At 45.2% G+C, this 27,245-nt stretch overlaps 1 protein-coding gene across 1 annotated transcript in view; it reads left to right on the top strand.

The window, feature by feature from the left end:
* MYLK3 (myosin light chain kinase 3) overlaps nt 1-26,999 on the top strand; it is a 45,255-nt gene extending 18,256 nt beyond the window's left edge. The window contains exons 2-12 of the mRNA XM_034788799.1: nt 905-960; nt 2,427-3,022; nt 4,825-4,930; nt 6,835-6,928; nt 9,062-9,171; nt 9,944-10,085; nt 11,905-11,975; nt 17,388-17,516; nt 19,221-19,373; nt 22,087-22,219; nt 23,824-26,999. Of these exons, the coding sequence (XP_034644690.1) occupies nt 905-960; nt 2,427-3,022; nt 4,825-4,930; nt 6,835-6,928; nt 9,062-9,171; nt 9,944-10,085; nt 11,905-11,975; nt 17,388-17,516; nt 19,221-19,373; nt 22,087-22,219; nt 23,824-23,895 (1,662 nt within the window). The 3' untranslated portion in view covers nt 23,896-26,999. The remainder of the gene's footprint in view (nt 1-904; nt 961-2,426; nt 3,023-4,824; nt 4,931-6,834; nt 6,929-9,061; nt 9,172-9,943; nt 10,086-11,904; nt 11,976-17,387; nt 17,517-19,220; nt 19,374-22,086; nt 22,220-23,823) is intronic.
* Nucleotides 27,000-27,245: the final 246 nt, after the last annotated feature.

The following is a 27,245-nucleotide window of genomic DNA, read 5'->3' as shown; positions in this document are numbered from 1 at the left end:
CCGCGCAGGGGGACGGGGGGGGGGAGACCCGAGCCACGCCGCGCGGGGGACGGGGCGGGGGGAAGAGACCCGAGCCGCGGGACGGGGGGAGCGCCGCGGGACGGGGGGAGACCCTGGACGGGACCCGTGCCGCGGGGGGGACGGGGGAGGGACCTGAGCCGCGCCGCGGGGGGGACCCGAGCCGCGGGACAGGACGGGGGAAGCCGCGCCGCGGGGACCGGGCCGGGCCAGAGCCACTGGGGCCTGCAGGAAGCGGCCGTGCCTACCCGGAGCCCTTCTCGAGCCCCCACCCCCGCTTACCTTGTGCTGCTGGCCCGCCCCTGCTTCTTTTCAGACTTCCCGCGAATCTCTGATTCGCGGGAAGCAGGGGAGGGGGCGGAGCGTTCAGGGGAGGGGAGGAGGGGGAAGTGAGCTGGGGGTGGGGTGGAGAGCTGCAGCGCGGGGCCCTCTTGGCGCGGGGCCCAATTCAGCTGAATCGGCTGAATCGGCCTAAAGCCGATCCTGGTCACAGGAGTGTGTGGGTGAGATTCTGTGGCCTGTGTTGTGCAGGAGGTCAGACTAGATGATCATAATGGTCCCTTCTGACCTTAAAGTCTATTAGTAAGCCATAAAAAAATAAGAGAGAAACCTAATCGCGTCTTCCTAGTCATTTCCTGACCTACTTACATATCTGGGGTTTCAAATTAGTTTCTAGGTATGATCTGGTGATTTTTCATACCTGGCCCAAAGCTTTTTACAGCATAGTTCCAGCCATGTCTCTGCTCTCCGGGAGAACAACACAGACAGACAAAGGGGAAGTTTTTTCCCCAATTTTAAAAAGTTCTAACCTTCCCACTGGCCCTTTTGATCAGGTGCTCACTCCCTTCCTTTTACCTATGCAGGGAGACTTTTTAACCCTTTACAGGTAAAGCAGGTAGAGAACAACTACCAACAGGGATTTATAGCTAACATGCTGGCTGGGTGTCCATAAAATGGAGCTACCCACTCCCCCTTTCATTTATCACAACATTATAAAGGGATCCTGCTTATAATGACAGTGAGATGGTAAAAATGAGAACAAAACTGCAGACTTGTTATGCAAAAGATAGAAAAGGTTTCTTTTCAAGATCTTTGTTACAGAAGGTACAAACTTTTGAGGAAACTAGATAGGTGTTTCCTTTTCTAGGCACCAGAGATGTTCTCTGCCTGCAGTTTTATAGTCCCTAGGGCTCAACTTTACGGTCCTTACTGATGCCCAGTCACTCCACTGAAGCCAGCTGCAGTACTCAGAAATGTAGGGCTGGAAGGGACCATGAGAGGTCATCTAAACTACCCCTCTGTGCTGATGAAGGACCAAGTATACCTAGCCCATCACTGGCAGGTGTTTGTCCAACCTATTCTTATAATCCTCCAGTTATGGGGATTCCACAGTCTCCCTTGCAGAGCCTGATCCTGCTGCTGTTTCTAAGTTTATTAATTCTATGAATATCTCTGACAGAACTTCAGACTATAGCAAGTTTTTTATAATCCCATTATCTCCAGTCAACATAAGCTTAATGAAAATGTTTAAAAGTTCCTAGTGCAGGAATGCTAAAGGAAATAATATTAACAAAACAAAGGAGCCAACAGATCTGAGGTGTACGACCTAACATTTTCAACAGCAGACTGTGGAAAGAGTAATATTCTATACCACCCCAGGAACGCAGACTCTCACACCTCAGCTCTCAGCTATTGCCAGGAGACTAGCACGCACCCACCCAGGTTTTTAAGAGCTAGCACGTAGTTCTAATAATCCAGACCACCATTTTTAGCACTAAGTACAAAGGCTCCCCATCACAGAGGCACTGGTAAATGCTGGCGTAGGTATGATTAAGGCTACGATTATGTGACATTTGTCAAGGAAGTCACGGAATCCGTGACTTCCAGAGAGCTCTGTGACATTTTCTCTCAGCAGCTCCTAGCCGCCGGGCAGCAGGGGGATCCCAGAGCTTCCAGCTGCTGTGGGTGCAGGGCCCTCTACCCACCCCATTTTGTCAGGGCTATTTTTAGTAAAAATCATGGGCAGGTCATGGGCTTCCGTTAATTTTTGTTTTTTGCCCATGACCTGTCCATGATTTTTACAAAAAATATCCAAGACAAAATCTGAGCCTTAGGTCTGATATATTTTATATCCAGCAGAGGGCAGACATCTATACAAGCTAGCATGTTAAAATAACTATTAAAATAAGATTTTGTGGGGACTGAGTCTCTTCAAAATGTTGTAAATTTATCCTGGAAGTATTGCTGAAGTATTGCATTTCCTTATTATCCTTAGCAATTTCAGTATCTGATATTTTTAGTGGGGATATTATTGCATAACTGGGATTTAAACAAAGTGTAAAAAAATATTTTCTGCTAATCTACCGAGGCTATCTACCTGCATAAAAAGGAAAATGTTTGCTCTGCAGGATTTCCATCAATGTGCAGATGACTGACACCCAAGAAAAGATTCCAGTGGCCAAAGAAGGAAGCCTTGGTGATCATGGAGGTACAAGTTCCAAAGTAAAATCCCCTCTCTCCTCACCATTGGAAGTTGAAGGAGTTAAACATCTGATTGACAAATTTAAACACAATCCATGCCCTCCAAACACCAGAACTGACCCAGTTCAAGAAGTAAAAGGGGTGAAGCTTGCTAATAAACACAATGAACAGGAACTCAAATTAGGGAAGCCACAGATGCTATTGAACAAAATCTCAACTGATAAAAAGCCCCTAGAGAAATCAGAGCTAAAATGCAAGTCCATATCCTCTCAAAGCACAACTGAAAACAATACTAAAAAAGATCTTGGGGCCAAAATAAAAAGCCATAAAGAAACAACAAAGACAATGAAAGAATCCACAAAGGATGCTAGATCTGAATTAGAATTAGAATGTGTGGAATTAGAAAGCACATACGCAGGACAAAAAGAAGACAATGCAAATCAATGTACAGGAGAGGCCCCAGAAAATACTACATCAGTAGAAGCCAGCAAAGCATTTGGCAAGCAGGATGAAGTAATCATTGGTAAGTAGCTCACGATCATACCTGGAGACTTTTACTCTGAGAATTCTAGGGTACCTGCATATGTTATACACTATAATAGCTGAAACCATGCTCATTAGTGCTATTATCATAGTTTGAGAGCATTTATTCAGGCACCAAGCATACCCTTGGCTGCATCAGACAACAACTGTATTCACATTCATGGGACTTAATGTTCCTGTTCAGTTGCAGTCTCAGAATAAAAGTTCTTTTGGATTTTGGATTCAATTTAAAGGCTGTTTTGGAATAATAATCCTTTTAAAATAAAATGAGATGAAATGTTATGTATTTGAAAAAGGAGAGATACTTTTAAAGCTTTATTTCTTTGAATAAAAGCCTTTATTATCATGTAAGATAAGGGGTGTGCAAACCACGCATTAATATTAGCAGATGAAAAGAGTGTAAAATATTGTAGGAAAGGTCTCATTTTGTCCCTAGTTATACCCCTGGCCATAAGTCTTTTTCTGGGCAGCACATGTTAGTGATCACACTCTGGTTGCTGCAATAACAGGAGTACTCTTTGCTGGCAGTGGATGGAGCATGCCCCAAAAGGTGTGCTGATCAAGATCTAGGTTCTACGGTAGTGGCTGATAGGTGCAAATATGTATGTGCAACTGGAATTTTAAGGGGTAATATACACTGTGCAGCCGTTTTACAATGAGCATGTATTAAATTAGTCAGTGACATCTTTGGCCCAGTCTCTCCCTGACTTTGCACAAAGAACTCCCAGTGATGTCAAAGGGAGTTCTATACATAGATTGACTTTGGGATTTGGCCTTTATTTGGGTCATACTAAATTGGATCAGCTACTTTATTGGGACATCTCCCCGGGGAACTGATTTCGTCTATTGATAATGGCAGTGATCGCTGCTACTGGGAGAGGCATTCTCCTGACACTGAATGAGTAAGTGGTTGTGAGTCATTAGGTGTTAAGTAGGCAGGGCCGGCTCCAGCATTTCTGCCGCCCCAAGCAAAAAAAAAAAAAGCCGCGATCGGCAGCGGCAGTTCAGTGGCAGGTCCTTCGCTCCTAGAGGGAGTGAGGGACCTGCTGCCCCCGAATTGCCGCAGGTGCCGCCCTTTTCCCTTGGCCGCCCCAAGCACCTGCTTGTTAAGCTGGTGCCTGGAGCCGGCCCTGTAAGTAGGTGCCTCACTCACGACATTTTAGTCCTACCACCCAATGGAGACAGTGGGGCGACTCATATGCTTAAGTGCTTTGCTGGATGGGGGAACCTAGTAAAGTGAAAAGGTGGAAGAAAGATGGGAGCCTTATTAAATTCCAGGGTTTTTGTTTTGAATATTGCTAAAAGCAAATTGTTAACAATTGCCTGGCTGGATCTAAGATATCCTGAGTGCTCATGTTGCGCTCTGATATTCCCCCATACAGGCTGCTCACCCACAGCTGTGCTGAACGTTATGATGGGGGAGAACCATATTTGTGTTTGGATCTGCTCCAGAAAGCAATGTGGTACTGTGGTGATGATGCCATTCTCAGTGGTTAGATTGGCTTTGGGGGGACTCTCTGAGGGACAGGTATATTTGAGATGGTGGGAGTATGATGAATGTTACCTTTGTTGAGGTGTAGAGTGAGTGATGTGCCAAAAGGTGTACACCCACTACCAAGGTGGTATGGGCTTGTTTGTAGTTAGCTAACCTATCAGGTTGCCCTTGGTTGACATCTTGCTACAGCTGAATCCTAGGAAGTGAAAATACTTCGGGGGATGATGAAAGTAATGTGCAATGATTTGTGGAAAACCAAATCAATGAATGAACTGTCTCCTGTGTAGATGACAGCCCTCCGCCTCCTGCTCCCTTTGAACATCAAGTAGTGAGCGTCAAACAAACAGAGATAACAACCTGCTATTCAGTGTGCCGGCATGAAGTATTAGGAGGGTAAGTCTGTGGCTCTGTAATGCTGTGCAGTTAGCAACATGGCTGCAGGTGCTGAAATACACAGAAAAAGAGCTAGTAGGATGATTACAATTCCCCATTGCCCACGGAGTAACTACAAATACATAGTTTTCATTGGATGCTCTTGGTGACACATATAGGTCTGCAGCTCTTAAATCTATGCATTTACATGGTCATTTATAAAGTTTAAGGCCAGAAGGGACTATGAGATTATCTACTTTGACCTCCTGTATATCACAGGGCATTAATATATTTGCTGCCATAGCACCCCTCCCATTGCGCTGTTCATTTAACACCTTTCTTGCTGCTCAAGCTAGTCTCCATCCACGAAGATTAGCCCTCTCTCTGGGAGATGCAAGACATTCCATACATACAGCTCCCCCTCTCTCTAGAAAGTGGCCCAATGTCCAACAAAATCAAAACTGTCAGCTTCAGACCAGTCACACAAACAGTTCATCTCCAGTATTTCTGGTTTCTCTTGCTCAGGGAACCAGAAGGTTTTCAGAGAAAATCACTTGGACTCTTCTCTTCTTCAGCTCCCTTTCATGATCCCTGAAGTTTTCTATAATCTGTGTAGTTCTACTTGATGCCATGTCATTGTTTCTAATGTGTGTCGTCAACCATTGGAGACTTGCCAGATGACTTCATAATCCTGTCCAGTCTTGCAGTTTGACCAATGGAGAAAACTTCCATGGGAAGTTTGAGATTCACTGGCTGGCTAGTATTCAAAATACTGTTTTTAAAATCACTGAATAAAAACCTTCCTGTGGCATTATGAATTTTAACAGCTACCAACAAGAGTTCATTTTTCATTTATTTTGTAAAGTGCAGTTATGGTGAGAAAAGTGACTGTAATAAAGTCACTGCACCTTCTTACTTGGTGGATTTGGATAGCTGCTCACAGTGTTGATTAAATAAGTGTTTGCTTCTCTCTGTTCCTGTTAGCCCTGCAGAACACACTGCAGCTTTGAGCAAATGAGATGGATTCTTTTCTGGCTTGTGCATCCTCAGTAGAATTGTCAGCCATGTTCTAATTGCAAAGTCTTTATTGCTGGTGATGTGTGAGCCAGGCAGATGACTTGACTTTCAGATTCCACTCTGTTTTTGCACAGCTGGAGGTTAGGAGAATCATTTCTTGGTTGGTACAACGATTAGATTTGACATTGAAGTCACTGAGCCGCTGAATGCTGTTTCTAGAATAATTTTTCAGAGCCAAACAGCATGTTAAAGGGTGTTAATGGCTGAGTTTTCAAACTGACATTATTTAGACATGGCACCTAGGTTTCACTCACAAGGTGAGCACTTCCCTTCAGTCCTTTCAGTTTTCTGCACTTAGTTGTTATTTGGGACCATATGATTTCCTGGTGGAGTTAAGTGCAAATATGCCCTGACAGGTCCAAGCATGATGGTGATGCAATGGCAGAAAAGATGGTGCTTAAAAATCATATGCGTGGGTGAGGTAGGAGACCATTTACATCACACAATAAATGTGTGCCCTGTAGTTATTGGCTTTAATGTAATTTAAAAAGTTACACGATCAGACCAGAAATATCCTTGTTAATATTCCCCACTATGCATCACCGAAGGACAGCAGGAGTGTAAAATTACAGAACCAAAAAAGAATATCAGCAGGTTACCGTGTCATTGTGTAACGTAGTAATACAAATGGAGCATAATATTTTAATGTAAGAATTGAACAACTGGCTGGAAAGATAAAACTAATCCTTCATAAGCTGAGAGAAAGAGGAGATTCATGCTACTGACCACCTGATTCTGTTCACTTTGTACCAGGCTATTTTTAATCAATGATAAGAATAGTTGTTTGAAAGGCTTCTGCAGCAAGTTACTTTAAAGTCATTTTACTGTGTATTTCTCTGTATCAACAGGGGGCGTTTTGGTCAAGTTCACAAGTGCACAGAGGTGTCAACTGGTCTTAACCTGGCAGCCAAAATAATAAAAGTGAAAGGAGCAAAGGAAAGGGTAAGTATGGTTTTGTGAACCTCCATGGACAGACATTATAAATCTGGCTTATTACAAGCACCTGTGCATCGCTTTCCTCATTAAAGTATTTTCCCACTCAATATTGTATCAAATATGACAAAACCAGCCTTACTAAATATTTGCTTGAATCCTATATGACTGTTTGATCTGACCATGTTATTTTGGTATTCACTAATGTAACCCTTCTGCCAGGTGAAGCCAGCAGCAACAAGGGCTGGATTTAATATCTAGGGGTTCCTTTTCAACAATACAACACAAAACAGGCTCGAACCCCCACCCAGTGACCTGGGACAATTACACACCACCCCCTGGGCGCCTCTAAGAGGCAATACAGAGTCTGAGTGTAGCAAAAACTTTTAATAAAAGGAGGGAATTAACTCTGTATTAATTTTGGAAAACACCACAACTAGGGCTCATAAATACAATCCCCCCCAAGTAAGTTGGGCAGTGTCCTTTTCCCCTCAGGTCCAGCAACCCAAAAGTCCCTTAATATGCCCGTCCCTTCTCTGTACCCCATTCACAGTTGCTGTCCTTGGCCGGTGCAGAATTCACCTCCCACCCTGTGTGGAAGACGGGACGGGAGGTGGGGTGTGTGTGTAAGGTGGCACCTTACACGCTGCTCTGCTCAGGCACTTGCTCGTCGCCCCAACAGCCAATTGTCATGCCTCTGCGGGGCTCTGCTCTGGCCCTCTTCACCAGCTTTTCTACTGGCCGCTTGCCATGCCTCTCCACCTGCTGGTCACACTTCTCCACCAGCTTCCCTGCTGGTCGTGCTTTTCCGCCAGCTGCCCGCTCGCCAAGATGTCTTCAGGGCCCCACCCACATTTAACACAACTCTCAGTGATTTCAGCTGTTAGTGGGGGAGTCTCACTGCTGGGGCACACTGGGCAGTCTCTTGCAAAAGAGACACTCCCCAAAGTAGGTCTAATACTTAGACGTAGGTATCAATGATTTCAACTCTGCAGCGTGTAACAAGACTCTCAATTGAGTCTAAATTAGGTCTTTTATTATACCATGGAGAGAGGAAGGATCAAATGGTGTCTAGGACCCTTAAACAGGACTCGCCCCAGCAGGTACAAGTACCTGTCCACACCCTCTCTCAACTCACTGGGCTTTGGAACCCGTGTCCCCTGCCTAGCGAATGCTGTTCAGTTAAGGGTGAGTCCCCTCCATTGGGGTATGGCAGGTACAGTTCTGTTGCCCTTGGTTCACAAACAAAGATAGCAACCCTTTATTACTCCTGCCCCAATAACAAGGAAACTGGGGATCCAAAACCGGCCACAAGTGATCATTTGGGCAAGCAGTCCCATCATGCTGAGCACCTAGGCAGGATGGGTGTGTCCATGCAAACGAGATCAGCTTCTGAAGTTTTTCCACAGTTCACCACTAGATGTCGGGAGAGCTCATCCAGACTCTGCTTACGCCAAGGGTTCTCAAACTGGGGGTTGTGGCCCCTCAGGGAGTCACGAGGTTATTACGTGGGGGGTTGCGAGCTGTCAGCCTCCACCCCAAACCCCGCTTAGCCCCCAGCATTTATAACGGTCTTAAATATATTAAAAAGTGTTTTTAATTTTTATGGGGGGGGTTGCACTCAGAGGCTTGCTGTGTGAAAGGGGTCACCAGTACAAAACTTTGAGAACCACTGGCTTACACTAACATTGGTGTGTGCAGGGAATCAGTTGCAGGGCCGGCTCCAGGCACCAGTGAAGGAAGCAGGTGCTTGGGGCAGCCAATGGAAAGGGGCGGCACGTCCGGGTCTTCGGCGGCGGGTCCTTCAGTCCCTCTCTTCCTCTTTGAGCTGCTGCCGATGTGCCGCCAAAGAGGAAGAGAGGGAGCGAAGACCTGCCGCTAAATTGCCACAGAAGAATGAAGCGGTGCGATTGAGCTGCAGCCGAAGTGCCACCGATTGGCTTTATTTATTTATTTTCGCTTCGCTGCTTGGAGCGGCAAAAAAGCTGGAGCCGGCCCTGATCAATTGGCATGAATGTTTGGGGAATGGCTAATTTTTGTGTGAATTTGAATGCGCACAAGAGTGTTTGTGGTCATGCTCCAATAGGAGCATCTGCGTGTTGCTAGTCACTATTCGTTATCTTCCTGTTTGTAATGTTTCAGGAGGAAGTGAAAAATGAAATAAACATCATGAACCAGTTAAATCATGTGAATCTGATCCAGCTTTATGATGCTTTTGAATGCAAGAACAACCTCACCTTGATCATGGAATAGTAAGTTAAAATAATATTAGGAATCGTCAGCTCTTTTGAACTCGATGGTTGCTCAAGCCGGTAGTAGAAATGGAGAAAAATACATTGGGGAGGGCGGAAGGGGGATACTATGAGTGTTTCCCAACCTGGGTGAAGGCTTCTTTCATTTTAAGAAGCAAACTCTGTAAGAGAAAATCACATATTTGAGAATATCAGAACTTAAACAAATGGTAAGAATACCAGCTGTATCCCAGAGAGTATTGAGGGGTTTCATACAGGTCTGTTATTAAGAGAAGAACATCAGTATGTTTCATTTTTCATTAGTGGGGGTCTGGCCCATAGACACAACACAACTGCATTTTCTATATGAACTGTATCTAACAAGTTATATAAGGGTACGAGAGTTAAATTAAAAAATAGCAGAGGGAGAGGGAACTGAAGAGAGACAGAGAAGAGAGAAAACAATTTGTTTTTTGGAGAAGTTAGAAATGAAAAAAAGGAAAGATTTTGATGGAGAGGTTCATAACCGCTGTTCAAAAAGTCAGGAACTGCCTTTGTACCACCAGCAGTCAGAATGTTTGGAGATATTTTGAGGAGGCTAGAACTGCATGAACAGAGAGAGTGCGAACAAGAGTAGCAGGACAGAGACAAAGGTTCAGATTTTTAAAGGGTCTTAGGCACCTAAAGATGAAGATGGGGCCTAGTGGGATTTTCCAAAGTGCCTAGGCATCTAACTCCCAATCTAATGAGGAATATGTGTATTTTTTCACATTTCTCTTTGTCAATATTTTAGTGTTGAGGGTGGTGAATTATTCGACCGAATCACAGATGAAAACTACCATCTAACTGAGTTGGATGCAATCCTTTTTACCAAACAAATATGTGAAGGAGTCCACTACATACATCAGCAGTATATTCTCCATTTAGACCTGAAGGTCAGTAGTTACAGATCTCAGGTCTTTGGCTAAACTGTACGTTGTGCTGTATGGAGAGTCTGTATGTATGGGAGTTGCAAATAGAGGGTATTTTCTCTTCCTCTTACGTTATCTTGTAATGAAATAAACTAATTTAGTTCAGTGGCCACCATGAATTAACCCTAGAAAATTCATTTTTTCTTTAATGTTTAATCTTTTCTTAAATTTGATAGCTTATTTTAAAGATGATTAAATAAACGGCAGGTTCCTCTGCTTTTACAGCTTTCAGATCAGAAGCTTTTCATAGCTGTGTAGAATTGCAAAATAGAGGGTTTAGAAGCCCCTCTATTTGTGTTATAAGACCTGTCCTCTCTTTTGCTTCTTCTCATGTTTGTCCTTGTCTGTGTCTCCCACTGACAGCCTGGAACTGAGCCATTATAAACTAACATGATCTAGTGACCATTCTCCACTAGTTCTTTGCGCATAGGGACTATCATTTTCTATATGTTTATATAGTGTCTAGCACAATGGTAGCCCTATGTGGTTGATGTGCAGTTGCTACTGTAATTACAGCTGGTTGGAAAGTGTGTTGTGGATGTTTTGGTTTGTGGAAAAAATTGTTGTTTTTTGTTGAAAACCCCCAAACTTGAAAATCATTTAAATTGTTTTTGATTTTTCAATGAAAAGCTGGAATTATTTGCAGAAAGGAGCCACTTCCCATATAGAACTTCCTTTAGTTGAAAATCCAATTTTCTTTACAAAAGCTGTTTCAATGGACATTTTTCCAAACGCCCCAACTGCAATATCCATGTGAAATAATTATAATATTTATAATAAATATAATACTTAGACCTGGTCTTGTGAGGTGCTGAGCCTTGCACAGCTAGGTGGCTTCCCAGTAACTCTCCATTAACCTCCTGACAAGTGAGACTGCAAATGTCATCCAAAAAGCAGACACACATTTAATTTTGATGGAAAAGCTTAGCTGTAATAGGCTCATTCCTTGTTTGCATTCCAGTCTCTCAAGATACTGCACTTGCTTGAATAAGCCCAGTGTTATAGCGTCTGCCACCTGGCTTGCTAAACCATTCCACACAAAGGTGTCCATTCAGTCCTCCCCTTTCAATTACGTTATGTGATACCTCTGCTATGGCAAAATCTGGGAAAATAGTTACGCCCCATGGCAGCAGTAAGGAATGAAATCCCTGCAGGCAAGATCCAAGCCCACACATTTTACTGAGCCAATTAGGAGGATGATGGGGCCCAAAAATCACCCTCCCATGGTAATAACAGACTTCAGGGAAACGTTGATCTCAGTAAATCTCTGAATATTTTCCCCTGCTTCTTTTGCCACATCATTGATTCTCTCCCCTTTAAGAGGAAAAATTAAGGGAGCATTTCAACAAGTGATCTGTGGGTAACATTCCCAACTAGACTTATAGAGTAATTTTTCCTATACAAGCCCTCCAGGCACCCCATAACCATCCCATGAACCATGCTGTCCTTCACCACAATTGGGCTCAAATATATATTTATATCAGTATAATGGAATTCTACACATAGTGCCAGGCTAGAACAGAGCCTTAGGAAATGAATGGAAAAAATACAACCACCACTGTAGTAAACCACATAAAGGTGAAATTGACATATGTGACTGATAGGTTCACTACTGTGAACCAACAAAGAAGTGAACGGGCATTGTTTTAAAAATCTTTCTCTGAAATTGTTTTGTATCTTTGCACTTCAGGTCATGTTTCTGGCTACTCTTCTTGTTAGTGTGTCTCATGTGCAATTTCACTTTCATTTATTTAACTAAAAATATACTTTTTTCTTTTTCTAGCCTGAAAACATATTGTGTATAAATCGCACTGGAAACCAGATTAAAATTATTGACTTTGGTTTAGCTAGGAGGTAAGACAGTTCAATTATGAGCCACTCAAAATCCATTGACATTTTCTTTTCTTTCATTCTTGTGATCTGTTTGTTCACACATTTCAGTGACTTTAAAGTGATTTTGAAATATGAAGGAGCAAAGCAATATGCTCCTCGGGCATGAATTTGCAGCTTAGCGCACTAACTGTCATATTGTCCTTTCCAATGATGTTTTTGCAGGCTAATGTTGTATTAGTATTCTGGTTTACACACAATAATGTCTCAAATGGAGTTTTTATTCCAGCGACTCCAGGAAGTCCATTACAGACTTCACCTTTGCTATTGATTTTATATGGAAGGAGCTCAGATTCTGTGGTGCGGGGCCTCAGTCTAAAACCCCCAAGACAGATGGTTGTCCGCAAAGTAAAATGCATGACAAAACTATCCCATTTGAAACAGGCATACAATGGATCAGCTCTCCACCCCTCTCCCCCCTTCCCCCAGTCTTTATCCCTCATCTGCCACAATGTCTGCTTCTCATGGATGAGGGTAAGGGATGAGAGTGTATAGAAGATTAGCCAGGAGTTTGCAATCTGAAATGGCTGCAATATGGAGAATGCAGTTTTGGCCTTTATGCACAAAGGTATCACAGAGCAGGACAGTAATGATCCCTCTTTTGGCACTGGTGTGACTGCACCTGGAATATTGTTTTCACTTCTAGGAATCACATTACCAGAAAGATATTGCTTAATTGGTGGAGGCTGAGAGTAGAGCAATAAAAATGATCAGGGAGCTAGACTTAAGAAGAAAGGCAAAAAAGATTAATATGGCTAGCTTGGCTAAAGGACAGCTAAGGTGAGGCATAACCACCTATAAATATGTAGTGGGTAAACAGCAAGGGGAGAGAGAGGAATTAGCAGGTCCAGTTAATAGTGGTGAAACATGGAGTAACGGAATGCAATTAAGGGAAGGAAAATGCATGCTCAATCTGAGCCTAACAGTGAGGGATACTAAATTGTAGCAAGGCCATCCATCGAAAACATAGAAGCCCCATGTCTTGGGGCATTTAAAATTAGAATGGACAAAACACTAGAGAATGTTCTAGAACACTTCTGCGACAGCAGGGAGAGAGACTAATAGGAGGCTTGACAAGTGTTTTCTTTGTCAAACTCCTATGAATGTGTCAAGCAAGGGATGTACCAATGCTCACTTTCTGTTGCTCTGGTTTAACATAGTTCAGTATTTAAAGGCTTTGAGACATATAGACAGCATCATATGTGAGCTGGGGTCCAGTTTTTACACTGGTCATTTACATCAGCCAAATGGTACAGGATTTAACACCTCTCACGTGGACATGGTTAGAAGAAGGCCTGGTTGCTTCTGTGCCTGCCCCAGGTTGGCATGTGGGGGAATACTCCCTGATCACCATTTCACATACTCTCCCTAAGACTAGGAGGAGAGAACAGAGCTGTTAAGGGCCAATGATATCCTTGGTTCGGGAGTGGGTCCCTTACCATAGGGAAGGTTTCTGCAAAACAGCCATGGAGACTGTGAAAAAATCCCTTGGTCTATGCCTGGGTGGGTGGCAGCTATGATCTGCTAGCTCTCGTCCCTCTCTCCAGTTAATATGAAACTACATTTAAAAGGAGCACAGTTCCTTTGAGAGTCTGGTATTACAGAGTGGAGCAAGTGACCACGAGTTTGTAATAACAGAATAATAGTTAAGTCCTGCGGAAATGTTAACTTAATTCTGTAGGGAGAGATGATTTGATTAGGTAAACAACAGGTCATGGTTTACATCAATTCTATGCTGACCCAGTTCTCTTGCAGGGCCGCTCGTATTCTGACCACTTTAATTTAAATAAAAACCCAGACCCAGCCTTCTTTCCTGGTCCTCAGGGGCTTGACAGGCCTTGCTATTTCCATTGCATCTATGTTTTGCCCTCACTTCCACTGAACTAGAGGAAAGCCAGTGGGTAAAATCTTGGATCCATTGCAATTAATGGCAAAATTCCCATTTACTTCAGTGGAACCTGGATTTCTCTAAACAGTTCTAAAATAAATTGTTGACCCTTTGTTTCACCTTATGAAGTATTACCAGCATTAGCCCTGCTTTGACCGGATGATACATAGCTGTTGTGCCAAAGGAAATTTTATGTAAACATTATATCTTAATTCATAAGCTGTTCTTTCATTTTGCAAGCATTTTGATTTCTTTTTGTACCTCCAAAGAGTTGTCCAGAAGCGGCTCAGTGAGATAGATGATGTTTTTATCCTAGTCAGTTTGCTCTCATCATTATGACTTTGCCTATTATTACATATATGCAGTGACCAGAAAAGAGGGTCCTGTTTAATATACAGAAAAAAAAATAATATGGGGGGAAAAGCATAAGTAGCTATGAAGCATGATCCTCTTTCCTAAAGGAAAAAGCAAAAGGCGAGGGATATTTGAGTGGAAACAGGAGGCACTGACGTGTGGGCATGAGTTAGTCCCTCCCGAGAAGAAAGCAACAACTTCTTATGGTAGTATAATAATAATATTTTCCTAAAAAATTATTTTCTAAACATTGTGGGGTCCTCATTATACAAACCTGTGTATTTCAGCTCGAAGAACTTTTTTCTTTAAAAGGATTTTATAAAAATAGAAAAAAATGTACACAAATAAAGTTACAGCTTTAGGGAAAGGGGTGCCCAATAGAAAAGGTTTCATTAAAGGCAGTTTGGAAACATGCAAGAAGTAGTGTTTTAAAAAACAACCACCATTTATGGCCTGATCTTACTTGTTACACAGGCAAAATTTCCATTAACTTTAATTGGAATTATTACTGAGTGACGACTGCAAGACTGTGCCCTTCCTTATATTAACTAGCAAATTATTAGCATCTTTCACTTCCTGCAAAACCATCCTGCTGGTTACTAAAATCAAATAATGGTCCCTTCTCAGGGTTCCATCTGGGCATTTATACTGTGCTCATAACCAGAAGCATAGCTAGTGGGGTGCAGGGGAAGCAGCCGCTTCCCCTCAGCACATTTTTTAAAAGCGGCGTCTAAGCAGGGCCGGCCGCGCCTAAAAGGGCCCCGCAGCTGTCCACCGCTCCCCTATCTCACTTCCCACTCCTCCCCCCCTGAATGCTCTGCTGCCCTGCTCCTCCCCCTCCCCTGCTTCCCGCGAATCAGATGTTCGCAGGAAGTCTGAAAACAAGCAGGGGCAGGCCGGCAGCAGCAGGTAAGCTGGGGTGGGCGGGGGGAGTGGGGGACACGAGGAGGAGGGCTCCGGGGAGGCGCAGTGTGGCCCAGTCCGGCCCTGGCGGAGCGGCTCCCACCGGCCTTGGCCGGCCCCGGCTCCGGCCCCGGGGCACTGGCCCCGGTTCCGGCCGAGTGCGCCGGCCCGGTCCTGGTCCCAGCCCTGTCCAAGCGGCGCCAGCCGAGCACCCCTGGCAGCTCCGGCCCAGCTTGGCGCCGGCCCCAGCCCCAACCCTAATGGTTCCAGCCCGGCTCAGCTCGGGCCTTGGGGTGCCGGCCCCGGTTCCGGCCGAGCGCGCCGGCCCGGTCCTGGCCCTGGCCGAGTGTCGCCGACCGAGCACCCCCAGCCGCGGCAGCTCCGGCCCCAGCAGCTCCGGCCTGGCTCGGCTTGGGCCCCAGGGCGCCAGCCCCGGTTCCGACTGAGTGCGCCGATCCCAGCTCCAGCGGCTCTGGCCCACCTTGGCTTGGGCCCCGGGGCGCCGGCCTGGCCCCGGCCCTGGCCGAGCGGCGCCGGCCAAGCACCCCTGACCCCAGCAGCTGTGGCCCGGCTCGGGCCCCAGGGTGGCAGCCCCGGTTCCTGGAACGCAGCTGGAGCCGTGAGGCTCTCCCCCCACCTCCACCATGAGGAGCCCTCTGGCCTCCCCGAAGGCTGTGCCTGCTGCTCCACTGGGGGGAGCCGCCAGCCCCAGCTAGCCCTCGCCGCCAGCCCACTCTGCCTGAGCCCCTGCTGGGGAGGAGGGACAGCGAGCCCGGCACTTGCTCCCAGCCCAGGAGGAGACGAGCTGGAAGGAAGCTCCCCGCCTGAGCCACGGGGACAGACTCTGTTCCCCATGGGGAGCCGGCTCCTAGGTCGCACCGGACTCAGCAAGAACCAGCAGGGCTGGCCTGTACCCGGACCTTTCCCCCCGGACCGAGCCCCTCTGAGGGGGGGGGTGCAGCATGGTCGCAGCGTGGCTGGAGGAGCCAAGCGGGTGGGGGCGCGGCGCGGCTGGAGGAGCCAGCGGGAGGGGTGCGGAGTGGCCGGAGGAGCCAAGGGGGGGGCGCCTTTTTTATGGTTGCACCCCTGCACTTAGGACCTGGCTACAACACTGCTCATAACTCTGTGATCTGAGCACTTTTACACAGTGAATTATGGTTTGGGGTGCTGCTGAGCAAAATATCTCCAAACTTGCCTAAAAATGGAAGTTGATTCAGTGCATCTTCTGGACAACTTTTGCTCATGAGTCTCCTCTGGAGCCCAGCAAAAGTTTAAAGTTGCCCTCTCTTTGTGAAGGTAAAAAATCCATTACAATCTATATACCTCTCTTTGTGGAAAGCTTGTCGCCACATGGGGGCGTGTAGGTTACACTACCATGTACTTGCAACGTGAATTAAGCCCTGTGTCTGCCAATTTGAGGATTGAGGATGGAGCTTGTCTCTCTCACCAACAGAAATTGGTCCAATCAAAGATAGTACCTCACCCACCTTGTCTCTCTAGTTTGAGGATGATTTCTTTAGAACTTGTGCCAGAGATTTCTCACTCAAACATAATATCTATAAAAGTGACAGAGGCTGAGTTACATGTGCCTGAATGTTAGCTATTCCAATTTGACTTTTTTCTGCAATAACACAGAAAACCAACTGTAGTGCCCTCAGCCTATTTCATCCACATCTGTTCCTGTGACTTGGATTGATTTTATTAGGTAAATCATCACAATGGGGCATACAGAAGTTTGCAGAAGACATGGCAGTGATTTTAATGTAATCATGCAACTTTTAGTTGCAACCATATTTTTATTGTCCTGAGTCCTTCTCCTGCCATACTACCATCTGTCTAAATTAGGAAAATTAAATGATGGATAATGAGCTGTTTATGACTGTGACTTTCTGAATTGAAGCAGAGTGCCAAAGTTAGAATATGCACCAAGAGATTGATTCACTAGAGACAAAAAGTTAATACAAATGATTTAGTTTATTTGATTTTGTTCAGATTTAAATGGCTGATTCACTTAAACATTTGATCAAACTAATTGGAAGTGACTGTGAATTATAAAAAACTCTCTGTGGGGATGCACAGACTGAAATTCTGCATCCTTGAAGACTTAGATATAGAATGTACCTGTCCGGCTTTGCTACAGTATGAAAAATATGACAGTTCTTTTTGCAAGTGTGCAGTGCATGTACTTAGTCTGCTGTCAGTGCTGATGCCCCTTCTTGTTTCTGCTGAAGGTATAAACCTCGTGAGAAGCTGAAAGTTAATTTTGGCACTCCTGAATTCCTGGCTCCCGAAGTGGTGAACTATGACTTTGTTTCGTTCCCAACTGACATGTGGAGTGTAGGCGTCATCACGTACATGCTGTGAGTAAGCCTCTGTGTGGGTCATAGCCATGGCATCATATGCTCTGTAAGAAAGGCCAATGGAAGGTATTTGCAGAGCTGGAATGCAGCCGATTCAGAGATTCCCATCTAGGGAGTGTGTCTTTCTTGTTGCACTCACTTCATTACCCAAAAGAGAGAGCCAATGAAAGTGAACGTCACTGCTACACAACTTGAAATACCTGAAAAACAATCAATCTTCATTCTAAATACTTAAACCCTCTGCTTTCTCTTTGCCTTCTTGGTGTCTAGTTAATAAAAACAAAACAAATAATTTCATTTACTCAGACAAGGTCTAATCAGTTATCCGAAACGTAACAGAACTTCTGCTTTCAATGAGTTATTGGGGTCCCAGACTCAGGGCCGGCTCCAGGCACCAGCAGACCAAGCAGGTGCTTGGGGCAGCACCTGGAGGGGGGCAGCGCGCCGGCCGGTCGGGGAGAGCGGGGGCCCGGCTCGCCGCCCTCCCCCCGGCGCTCCGGCCGGTCGGGGAGAGCGGGGCCCCGGACGGGCTCGCCGCCCTCCCCCCGGCACTCCGGCCGGTCGGGGAGAGCGGGGCCCTGGCCGGGCTCGCCGCCCTCTCCCCGGCGCTCCGGCCGGTCGGGGAGAGCGGGGCCCTGGCCGGGCTCGCCGCCCTCCCACCAGCGCTCTGGCCGGCCGGGGAGAGCGGGGCCCTGGCCGGGCTCGCCACCCTCCCCCCGGCGCTCCGGCCGGCCGGGGAGAGCGGGGCTGCGGCCGGGCTCGCCGCCCTCCCCTGCCACACTCCCCGCCAGGGGCCGGGGGCAGCGGGAGGCTTTTTTGCCTGGGATGGCAAAAAAGCCAGAGCCGGCCCTGCCCAGAGTTATCTTTTCATTTAAATCAGGCCCTTGGGAACCTGATCCAAAAGGACTTTTGCACCCAACACTCACACACGAGTTATTCCTGCCCTGTGGGGAGTTACTTCCTGGGCCTGAAAAATTCACTTCACATGGGATTGTATTTCTTTCCTGGAGTTTAGGCTGTGGGCCATTGGGGGAGTACGGGGGGCGGGGGGTCATCTCTACAGGCTCTCTTCCTACACAGCATCACAACATTTTTTTGTAGCTGTTTTCAATGGCCTGGGTCATTTTTTATTTAAGTTTATGTAGAAGCCGGGGGAAAAAAATGTGTATGTGAATCCAGTCATAAATTATTGAAGAAACAAATCTGGGCTTAGAGACTAATTGAAGAAAATATTTTTCAAACAGTATTTTAATCCAGAGTAAATATGGATTTAGGCCTCAATTCAGCACTTGTGTGCATGCTTAGCTTTAGGCAGGTGAGCAGTCCTATTCTTCTCTGACGAAGCAGTTGAGCATGTGCTCTCATCGCATTGAATTCAATTCCTTGGGTGTCCATTAACTCTGACCCCTGAGTTGGCTGAGTGAGCTGCAAATGGGCAATGTGAAGCATTCCTTCCCTCCTGACTGAGCTTTATTGTGCCACTGACCTAGCCCCACTGACGTGAGTAGTAAGAGACTGAGCCAGGTACCCAAGCCCCACCATAGCAAATGTTGCACTGGCCTTTCGGACAGTATCTAGCTGGAACCCTCTTTTCTATGTGATTGGTGTGATTCTAAGCAACAGTGAGGATACATAGGAGAAAAACATGTTTCCCATTATTAGCTGTCCATTTCTCTCTCTCTCTCTCTCTCTCTCTTTTTAAAGGCTCAGTGGCTTATCGCCATTCCTAGGAGAAACGGACGCAGAGACAATGAATTACATAGTGAACTGCAGCTGGGATTTTGATGCAGATGCATTTGAAGACCTCTCAGAAGAGGCAAAAGACTTTATTTCCAAACTCCTTGTGAAGGAGAAGAGGTATCTTCTTCTCTGTTTGCCATGGCAGTCCTACATTTAGAATAAGTCCTTGCTAGCTAAATGTATGTATGGCAGCCAATCACTGAAAGTTAGTACCATGACTTTTCTTTTGCCACGTTCATGTCTACCAGGCAGTTCTGTAGTGACACAAACCTCATTTTTTAAAAGAAAAATGTCAATGTATTTCAATCAAGGTAAAGGCTCTCCCAGTAACTGTGCCTGTTGCAAGAGAGGTTAAGCAGAGGAAATGTGGAATCATTTGTTTTGTTTTAAGAAAAACCTTTCACATACGTCCGGGAGCTAGTTTTGTCCTCCCTTTGGCTTCTTTATAAGCATTGATACAAACTGCAAAAATGTCTCTCAAAATACAAAAGGTGATTTGTAGCAGCTGCAGTTATGAAAGTGACGTAATTCCCAATCTAAGTGCCTTCCATACACTGGATTGGTACAAAGAACCATCTGGGGCCTAATTCTGCTCTAGGAGTCATACGCTCAGCTCCCATTGAAGTCAAAGGGAGCTGTATACGTGGTATTGCAGGACAGAATGTGGCCCAGCTTGTCAAATACTGATGCCGAATGAAGTTACAGGGGCCTCGTCTTCCTTTGATGAACATGTGTCCAGTGACTCCTTCTACCAGTAATGGAAATGTTTCACATTGTTCTAGGAGAAAATTGTCAACAGGAACACTTAGAACACTGGCTTTTTCCAGACTGTCAGCCAGTGGTGCTGGAACCCTTTTAATAGTGGGGGTGCTGAAAGCCAGCACCCTTACCACTGTCCGTATCCCCCCCCAGCTGGGCCAGGAGTAGTGCCATGTCTCCAGGAGAGGGGGACCCAGACAGGGGACAGCAAAGGCTGGGGGGGGCCCGCAGCCGGGACCTCTCATGTGGGGCCAGTAACAGAGCCTCGGCCACGGGGCCAGCTGCCAGGACCCTGGGAGCAGAGCCCCACGAGTGGGGGGCCAGGTGCATGGCCCTGGGCTCCAGGCCAGTGGCCGGGGAGCAGGGCGTGGGGCCAGTGGCTGGGACCTGAGACCCGGATGCAGGGCCAGGGAGCAGAGTCCTGGGGCATGGGGCCCTGGGCCAGGAGCAGGGCCCTGGCACGGAGACCCAGGCATGGAGCCAGCGGCCGGGTAGCAGGGCCAGGACCCAAGCCCCAGGCTGGGGAGAGGAGGCCTGGGCCCAGGGTCAGCAGTCCCGTGTAAAATGTGGGGGTGCTGCAGCACCCCCCACACCTATAGTTCCCACGCCTATGCTGTCAGCTAAGCTATGCAAATGAGATTTAATAATAAAGTTCTTAATACTAACTTGTCAATGAAAGTTAAGACGGGCATTAAAGTGGAAGGGTAATTGTCATCTAGTGGACTTGAGCAGAGGGCTAAGAGTCAGAAGACAAGGCGTCTGCTCCTGACGGTCACTGACTTGCTGTGGGATCTTAACTTCTGAGACTCCCATCTGTAAAAAGAAATTAGTAATGCTTTAAGGTTGTGCAGAGCACTTAGAGATCTGGGGATGAAAAATGCTATTTAAGGGCAGATGATTGTTTATTATTATTATAAGCAAGCAGCATTGTTGGATCTGCCAGCTGCTCACTAGGCATAATGGGAGGCTGTGGTTCACTCTTTTGGAGAAAGGGGAGTGACCAGTCCACAGCAAACCCTTCCCTCCTGAGACAGTTGGGGATGACCTGTGCAACAGCTTGTCCTACCTCCTAGCACGTTCTTGTTCACCAGGAGGGATTCTGGCTGGCTGCTCACATTATGCACAAGGCTGCTAACCATCAGTTCTGTTGACACCTTTTTTCTTGAGTGGCAGGAGCCGAAGGCAGGACTTAGCCCTATCTTTTCACATTGAAGTTCAAAGGCAAGTTCAAATTAAAAAAAAATAATTGCACAAAGGAGCCCCAAAAAGAAAAGATCCAGGATTTTCTTGTACTTCATGTGTTTTCAAAGGCTCATGGAAATGATCTCCTATTGAGCACCTTGTTGATTGTCTACATACTGTAGTTATTTTTATTACAATTAAATTATGTTTCAGTTATAAATCAGCCTTTTGGCTGTCACATCTCCAAAGTACTGAACTCAAAGACAAGCTGTGTGCAGCTAGTTGAATCTGAAACAGAACCTGTAAGTTTCCAGCCAGCTGCAGGGAGGAATACTTGAAAGCCATACCTTTTGTTTACACATGGATGCTCTCATTAGTGCTAATTGACTTTTGTGGGCATCTGTGATCCTCCTTAAATATACAGAAGGGAATGCTCTTGCATTGTCAGGGGAGATGGACTACATAACACCACAAGTTAATATCTCTATGTTCTTTGATGCTCTTGGCACAGTCCTACATAAATGCCATGTGTTCTACCATTCACATTCCAAAATCACATCCAAATAATAGAGCAACAAGGCTACACAATACTCAGGCATAAACCCAAGTGCAGAAGAACCTAAAACACCTCTAAGCACCACATAGTCCCACCTGGAGGGTAGGAGTGAGAATTGGTCTTCATGCAGGCTCTCTGTGCTGAGATACCTGGCAGCTACAAAGGGCCTTTTACTTTACTTTTATTTTCATTTAGAAAAAACAGCCTTTCACATGTGGTATCAGTGAAGAGCAGCTGAACCCTTCCACTGCAAGCAGACAAGGAGATTCTGTGTAAATCGCAATAGTGGTAGCAACATTTACAGCACAGCCCTTCACAAATTTTATTTTCTAGTTGCAGGATGAGCGCAGCACAGTGTCTGAAACACGAGTGGCTAAATGATCTGCCTGGCAAAGCCAAGAAATCCAAGTTTTGCCTGAAGTCCCAGTTGCTGCTACGGAGTTACATGGCTCATAGAAAATGGAAGGTAAATAGACAAAGTCTATTATTTCCAAAGAAGAGTGATTGTACTAGTTCAATGCAGGCAGGGCCCTTATTCCTTCTTTGTCATAGTCCTCTTCTAAACATGGAGATCTTCCTTGCAATATGAATTTGGGAATTATATTTGCAGTTATAGATTTGAGTGTTCACTTGCTCTTTTAAGTCACGGCATCTCTGAGTTTAGATACTTTGTTTCTAAATTTTTACTCTTATTTCTTATTGGTGTTTAAAAAAAATTAGGTGTAAAATTCCAGGGATTCAAAGGCTTCAGACACTGTTTATTTTATGTTAAATGTGTAACCTTCCAAGCAAAAGCAGTTACTTTTCAGTTGATATAGTTGCATTAGCCTGTCTTCAATGTATAGGAAATATTGGAATGATACAACAGAAGGCTATTTTGTGTAGTATTCATCGCAAAGGTCTAGGTCCAAGCAAAACCTGAGTTCAAATCCATTCTGATTCCCTCGTTCACTGTACAACCTTGGGAAAATTACTTGACCTTCTTGTGTCACAATCCAGCCAGATGGAAAATTACATACTTTCAGGACCACTGATAATCTCTTGCTAATTCTTGAACCATTCTCAGTAAATATGTAGAAATTTCCATAAACGGTGATCAATAATCATACTCTGCAAAGGAGGGACACAGCAACCCTGGAAGATTTAACCTATAGGAAGAGGATGAACTCGAACCCAGTTTTTACACACTGGTGAGAGTAGCAAAACCTTGCTAATGAGTTAGACCTTGAAGACCAAACTTCGTTTACTTGCCCAGACTCAAGAATTACTGCTACTTGTTGCATTTTAAAAATGTCTTCATCCCAAGCTATTTTATTACACATTTGCTAACAGATGCATACAGCCTTTTGTTCATTGTATAAACACTCTTTTACAGCCACAAAGAGTATTCTCTACTACAAAGCATTTTATGATTCCCAATGGAGAGGATTCAAGTGTCACTCTTCTAGCATTGTTAACATTACACTAATCATAGATAGCTGCTTTTCCTTTGATCATGTTGACACCTTGGGTCCCTAAAATGTTATAATTAATGTCTGTTGCCTGTGAGTTGGTAACACGCTGGCTATTATCCAGAGACAGGAGATTAACCTATTTAATCCATTATGGCTGTTCCTATGACAGTTTATTTACAAGACTCTCCTGTGAGAAAGGGGACTGTGTTATTTTAAATGTAACCCTGATTTAATTAGGAGCTACAGAAGAATGGAGGTGTACTTAGAGCTAGTTGGCTTCCCCAAGACTGACAGGTGCAACAGATGTGAAAACTGATGCTGATTAGTTCCTCCAATTTCACTAAGGCTACAAATGTACCTCAGAAACTTCATGAACCTTCCACTCCCACTACTTTTCAGTTGACATAGTTACATTACCCTTTCTTCAACGTGTAGTCAATATTGGAGTGACACAACAGAAGGCTGTTCTGTGTAGTATTCAGTGCAGAGGTCTGGGAGCTAGAAAAAATCTGCTTTTACTATTCAGAGTCCCTTATTGAAAAACATCAGTGTTAATTGCAAAGTATGCTTTGGCTCAGTTTATGCTCACATTTCGGTTTTTCTGTTTCGTTCACAGAAACATTTCTACGTGGTAGCTGCTGCCAATCGGCTGAGAAGGTTTCCGAGCATGTCTGTCAACCTTGCCTAGGCTGCTGTGGAAGAGCTATAGGCATTAGAGCTAGAGATGAAGCAGAGAGACAAGAACTGGACGTTTCTCTCTCTTCCCCCACCACTTCTGCCACCCTCATGTTATGTATCATGTGTGTGTCAGGTACCAGCACTGCCTCAGAGCACAACATAGAATGAATTTTACTCATCTTTATAAAATGGGGGTTTCCATAGTTCTGTTTTACAAGCTCTGAGCTGCTGGACATAGTGATACATAAATATTCCTGATATAACTCCACTTATAGCTATGATGATATGCTCATAATTAGCAGCTAAGTTCTTTGAGTGGGACCCATTTTGTTTGGAAGTCTTTGATTATTTATATAAATCCAAAGGGTGGAGTATAGCAGCAAGCACCTGGTCAGCAGCAGTGGGATACCTTAAGACTTTCTATCTTAATGAGATGCCATACTATCACTTTTAGGGAGTTGCCACAGTGGAGATAAATTTGGAGGGATAATAGTGCTATAGTTTCCCCAAAGATAACTTTTACTTAAAGCAAAATACCCAGGGACAAAACTGAGGTTGAAAAATGCAGTTTTTCTACATTTCTTCTAAAGGGGTTGATTTTTTTCCTGCCTCTTCCCTCCCCCCCATTTTTTTTTTTTTTTTTTGCACAGAAGCAGCACAATAATGCATGGCAACTAGTCAGAGTAGAAAGAAAAAGTGTCTTCCACATTATCCTCTAAAACAAAACCTACTGCTTTCAGAGATATTTAAAACCTGGCACAAGTTAAGGCAGATTGTCCCCTACTGCTCTATTTTTATAATGGGTCAAACTGATTAAATAGCTCTTTAGGTTGGCATGAATCTAGGTTCAACTACCACAAATAAAAAACAATTGGGATGACAATCTGGTGGATGCAATACTGTGCAGTTAGGTGTCACCTCCTCCCCAGGAACAGAGGTTCTTTTATTCTCCCCTCTGGGTGTGAGTTTCAGGGGGTACATTTTAAACATATCAATGCTTTTCTGTAGCTGGGACCTGAATGCTTAGTTTTCTAAGCTGATATTTGAGTTCAACACTTCTGCCAAATGCCATGAAGTGTAACAGAAAAGCTACTGCTTTGTAACAGATGAACTGGTTTTTGTTTCTGTTCAGCTGCTGGGGATGGGGGGGTGGGGGAGAAGAATCAGTGAATTGCCAGCCTTTGACTCTGTTTCAGTCACATGGGAACTGTTGCCCTTTTTCTGATTGTTTAAAAACAAACGTAAATTAGTATTGTGAAGAAAAAGGTTAATTTCAAGAACCAAAGATTTTTTTCCTGAGGCTTATAAAGCTGGAGGCACCCCCTATAACATAAGCCCAGTATCAATTGTGTTTCCTTAATGTTTATCAGGCACTTTTGTAGAGGTGGCTGGCATGCTGTTTCTGTTTCCTTTGTGGCTAACCTAGAGGCTGCACCACTCTATGTGAGCTGATTAAAATAATTTATCACTAACAGTAGCAGCTTAAGACTGCACATTAAGCCTAATCAAATCACTATTTTACTCCCATTAACTCATAGCCCTTCAATTGCCTAACGTGGTTGTTGCTACCAGCCCTCATCAAGACCTTAAAAATTGCTTACACTAGTTTAATGTTAAGCTTGTCTAGCTTTTCAGTTCTAGAACATCTCCCTTCACTTCCAGATGGACTGGACTTGTACAGCATTTTTGGCATTATGTCAGAGGGCAACAAAAGTTACATGAAAAAATCTTGACAAGGGATCACCTTCTATGAAGGCCCAAGCTTGTTCACATTTCCCCTCCCCAGTGACATTGCATGGTAAATAGTTATTGTTAGTATGCCTAGTTATGAAATTAACACTAATACATCTCAGTAAAAATGTAACTGGCCTATTTCTCTCGAGTCTGAAATACAGTAATCAGTCTAATGTAAAGGTAGCATTGGTGAGCCCTTGATAACTGACTTTCTCCCAGAGTGTGGACCCTCCTTCAATATTATGAAATCTGAATTAGAAAAAAATTCTGGAATCTCATTTTACAGCTATTCTTAGTGAGTTGAGACTGCTCCGTGTTTGCCCTGCTCTTCAGCATTTGTCTGGCCTCTTCCTGAATCAACTTATTAAAATTTTAACTTGAACCAACCCCAAACCAACTCTAAGTTGACCAGGAGGAAGGCTTCCACTTTCACTCTTAAATTTTGTAAAACGGGGTGGAGCAGAGTGGGTGAATAGAAGAGAGAGAGAAGCAAACTTCTCTCTTAAGAAGCTGGTCAGTTGCCTTGGCAGCATCTCTTCTTCATTACCTGGTCTTTGTAAATGGATAATGGATGGATGCCCTTACTTATTCATGCTTAAGGCTGCGAGTCTGTCACAGAAGTCACGGCATCCATGACCTCTGTGACTACTGCAGTGGCTGGTGCTGGCCCTGGGCCAGCAGCAGCAGTTTGGGTGTGTGGGAAGGAGCTCAGGGCTAGGGGCAGGGGGGTTGGGGATGCTTACCTCGGGGTATGGGAGGGTCCCCGGCGCCACTGGCGTGGCCCTGCAGCTCCTAGGCAGAGGGGCCAAGGGGCTTTGCGAGCTGTCTGTGCTCACAGGCCCCGCCTCCGCTGCGCCCATTGGCCAGGAACTGCGCAGCCAGTGCTTGTGGTGGAAGCAATGTGTGGAGCTCCACTGCCTAGGAGCTGCAGGACACGCAGAGCACGGTAGGGAGCCCCTGCCAGCCTCGCCAACTCCCCCCCCCCCCAGCACCATCAGGGTCCTGAGCAACCTCCCTCAGCCCCACGGCACCCCCAAACACAAGCACCTGCAGCCCCCAGCCCAAGTTTTAATTAGGGGTATATAGTAAAAGTCATGGACAGGTCACAGGCAGTGAATTTTTGTTTATTGCCCATGACCTGTCTGACTTTTACTAAAAATACCTGTGACTAAAACGTAGCCTTATTCATGATATATGTTTTAGGCTGACTGCAGGCTGCACACTGTTCCTTGATGTTTAGTTTTTTCAGTTGCCTACTTTAGGCTCAGACCTTAATTCTTAACATGAAAGTCCCTTCAGAATATCCATCCCGCAGATGGTAGCAGGCCAGGCTTTCACAAATCCCCTCTCTGCAGAACTCTTTCAATTTATTAAAAAAAACAAAAACAAAAAACCCAGCAGTTTCTATAGAACCCTTTTGGTTTCATCCTTATTACATCAGAGGGGACTTTTGTACCACAGTCCCGTACAAATGAAGCAGTGGATTAAAAGAGATTTAGGGTGATAGTCTGGCCCCTTTTCATAGCCATGGCCCTATAAGTCCCAATTCCCAGTTTTGGGAGGACTCCCCTGGTGCAGGCCAAAAGCTCCCCCAGGAACCTGCTTCACAAGTGTCAATGTACTGGC

Source organism: Trachemys scripta, chromosome 13 (genome assembly GCF_013100865.1).
Source record: "Trachemys scripta elegans isolate TJP31775 chromosome 13, CAS_Tse_1.0, whole genome shotgun sequence".
In the NCBI taxonomy this organism is placed as follows: Eukaryota; Metazoa; Chordata; order Testudines; family Emydidae; genus Trachemys; species Trachemys scripta.
This window is presented reverse-complemented; position numbering and strand designations above follow the sequence as displayed.